Raw genomic sequence first — 2,643 nt, 5'->3', positions numbered from 1 at the left:
TGACACCGTTTCTCATGCTGATTTTCTAATATATAACTAACTAAAAGGTGCACTTGCCTTGCCTATAGGAATGCTACGGTGCTTCTCTGGGCACTGACCACACTGTTCCCCTATTGACAGGGCCCTGTGAACATAGCCTATATCTTTCTTCCCTATGGCCTATAGAAGTACCTTGGTCCCCTCAGAAAATGAGTGTTCAAGGAATGTGTGTTGTGTGTGCTATATTCCATTTCTGGCTCAGTTAGCAAAGCAGTACCCTTAATAGAACACAGAAGCTCTTCTTCAGATGCTATATTTCTAAGATGAAAGAGCCACTATGGTCTGCCACAGAATCCTGCGATACAATCTGATGCTTCAGCATCAGAGTTCTTTGGGAAATTCAAAAAGGCAGAAAAAGAGTAGATTTCCAAATGTTGGATACATACTACTCTTATTTACAGATTATATCCTCTTCCATTTAACCACCAATTTAAGCTCCAATTTCTCTCCAGTGGGGTATGTTCAATGAATCCTAATATTTAAAAAGAAGTGGAAGAACCTCAAAAGATCACCCAGTCTAACCCTCAATTTTCAGATGTGAATACTGAGCAGCAGGGAAGCTGCTGATGTGACCAGATAGATGACAGAAGTCTTCAGATATCTATTAATTCAACAAGTAAATACTGGGCACCTATGAGGTAGGTTCTAGGTATTTAATAAATATTACTTTGTCTTTATCCTCACAGTTGTTATGAAGCATACAGCAACACAGTGAAGACCTTGGGATTCTGGAGTTAGACAAAATTGGATTTAAATCTGAGTGACCTTAAGCAAGACATTTTACCTCTGTGAACCACAATTTCATCAGAAAACAGAGTTCTTAACAGTTAATGGCATACATGCTAAAAGATGTCTGCAACTTACTTTGAAATACAAAAGTGTATTGGTGTATGGACAGATGAATGGATGGGCAGATGTCAAAAAGCAATATAATAAAATGTTAATGGTAAAATTTAAGCACATGGTATTCAATGTACAAGTCTTTCAACTTTTTTATGTCTGGAAAATTCTCATAATTTAATGGGAAGGGGGCAATTAATATTAGGTTTGAGGTGACAAAGAAGATGAGGAGATAAAACTTTATGAGAGAAAGAAAGCAGTGCTTGGAATATAGGAAGCATTCAACAAATGTCAGCTATCTGCAGTAGCAGGTCCTCAGTAAGCAGAGCTACATAAAGACAAATTTCAAAATCATTTTGACCTGTCAATGTTTCCTTATCAGAAAGATGATGCTCAAAATGGAAACTAGAGACTTTTATTTGACTCTTTCAGAGCACAATTAGGCTGTGCAGCAAACAGTCTTAACTTCATGTTAAGTTCAGGTTCTTGTAGCTGCTAGGCCATGACTATAACCTTAGAGCCAGGCAGGCTAAGACCAGGGCTATGAGATCAAAGAGAGAGTACTGATTTGGGAGTCAGATATACAGTTGCATTCAATCTCAACTTTACTATTGCTCAGTGGCAAGTGGATAGGTGAAGTGACTTCTCCTGCCCCAAATTTTTCCATCTGACAAAAAAATAGGAGGATGGAGGCTGAAAGGATTTAGAATAGCCACTTAATCTTAATGAAAAATAAAAAGTAGATTTAGTTGTAATGGTCAAAAGGGATGCTGGGAGGAGGAGCTTGCTTATAAACCAGACTGGTCCCCTCCATAACTCCCACCTCCCTCTCTCAGTCCCCAGTCTTTGGCAACCAGTGACTTTTTATAAAGAGAGGTCATTTCCTCGCTTAAAAAAAAAAAAAAAATCGTAGCTTCCAACAGTATTTACAATAAAATACAAATTTCCTACCATGGCCAACAAAACTCTGAAGAAACTGACCCCTGCCTACCAAAATTATTTTTTGTTTTGTTTACCGGTTCACATGTTTATTGTGTTGTTTTCGTCTGTAAGCTCCATGCGAGCAGGGACCTTATCTACCTTGTTCCCCAGTGTATTCCAGGGACCTGAAGAGCCTGGCACGGAGTAGTAAGTTCAATTTTTGTTGCTTCAAAGAATTTAACAGTCAACCGCCCCCCTGTAGAGTCGTTACCTGCTCTACTGGACAGTCTCTCCCTCAGACCCAGTGTGGCACCCTCGCCTCTCGACCCACATAGCTCATTTTCACCGCCCTGGGGCAACTACCGGACGAGATCTTCAGAGCACAGCCCTGACCCCTAGGCCTCCCACTTTAGCGCCCCCCACCCCACTCCCTGGCCCGCGGGCCACACCTCTCGCGCGTTCTCCTGGCCCACGAGACCAGAAGCCGCCTGCTTAGCCAGGCCGTTTTCGTCCAACCCCAGCCCCTTCACGTGGCTGTGGGAGGCGATGCGCTGTGTCTTCGTGGTACTTTTCACCTCCTCAATCTTCATTTTGCAGACGCCAGGAGTCAAAAACCAGGACCTAACACCACGCACCGGGAACCCGGGTTACCATGTGGCTGTTACTAGGGCAGATCGTAAGGGCCCACCTTAGTTGGAGAGCCATTGGAGGAGGTAGGAACGCCCCTGCTTCCTATTGGCTCACAACAACGCCCATCACGCCTGCCTGCCCAGCTCCTACCAGCCACTTCCGTCTGTGTCACTGGGTGTTTTTCCCCGCAGTCCCAGCTTCCTGCCGAGGCAA

At 43.5% G+C, this 2,643-nt stretch overlaps 1 protein-coding gene across 1 annotated transcript in view; it reads right to left on the bottom strand.

Moving 5' to 3' along the window:
• RUVBL1 (RuvB like AAA ATPase 1) overlaps positions 1 to 2,390 on the bottom strand; it is a 76,857-nt gene extending 74,467 nt beyond the window's left edge. The window contains exon 1 of the mRNA XM_007953208.2: positions 2,250 to 2,390. Within this exon, the coding sequence (XP_007951399.1) occupies positions 2,250 to 2,390 (141 nt within the window). The remainder of the gene's footprint in view (positions 1 to 2,249) is intronic.
• Between the last annotated feature and the right edge of the window lie 253 nt (positions 2,391 to 2,643).

This window comes from Orycteropus afer, unplaced genomic scaffold (genome assembly GCF_000298275.1).
Source record: "Orycteropus afer afer isolate SDZICR_OR568_19922 unplaced genomic scaffold, OryAfe1.0 scaffold00377, whole genome shotgun sequence".
NCBI classification, from domain to species: domain Eukaryota; kingdom Metazoa; phylum Chordata; class Mammalia; order Tubulidentata; family Orycteropodidae; genus Orycteropus; species Orycteropus afer.
This window is presented reverse-complemented; position numbering and strand designations above follow the sequence as displayed.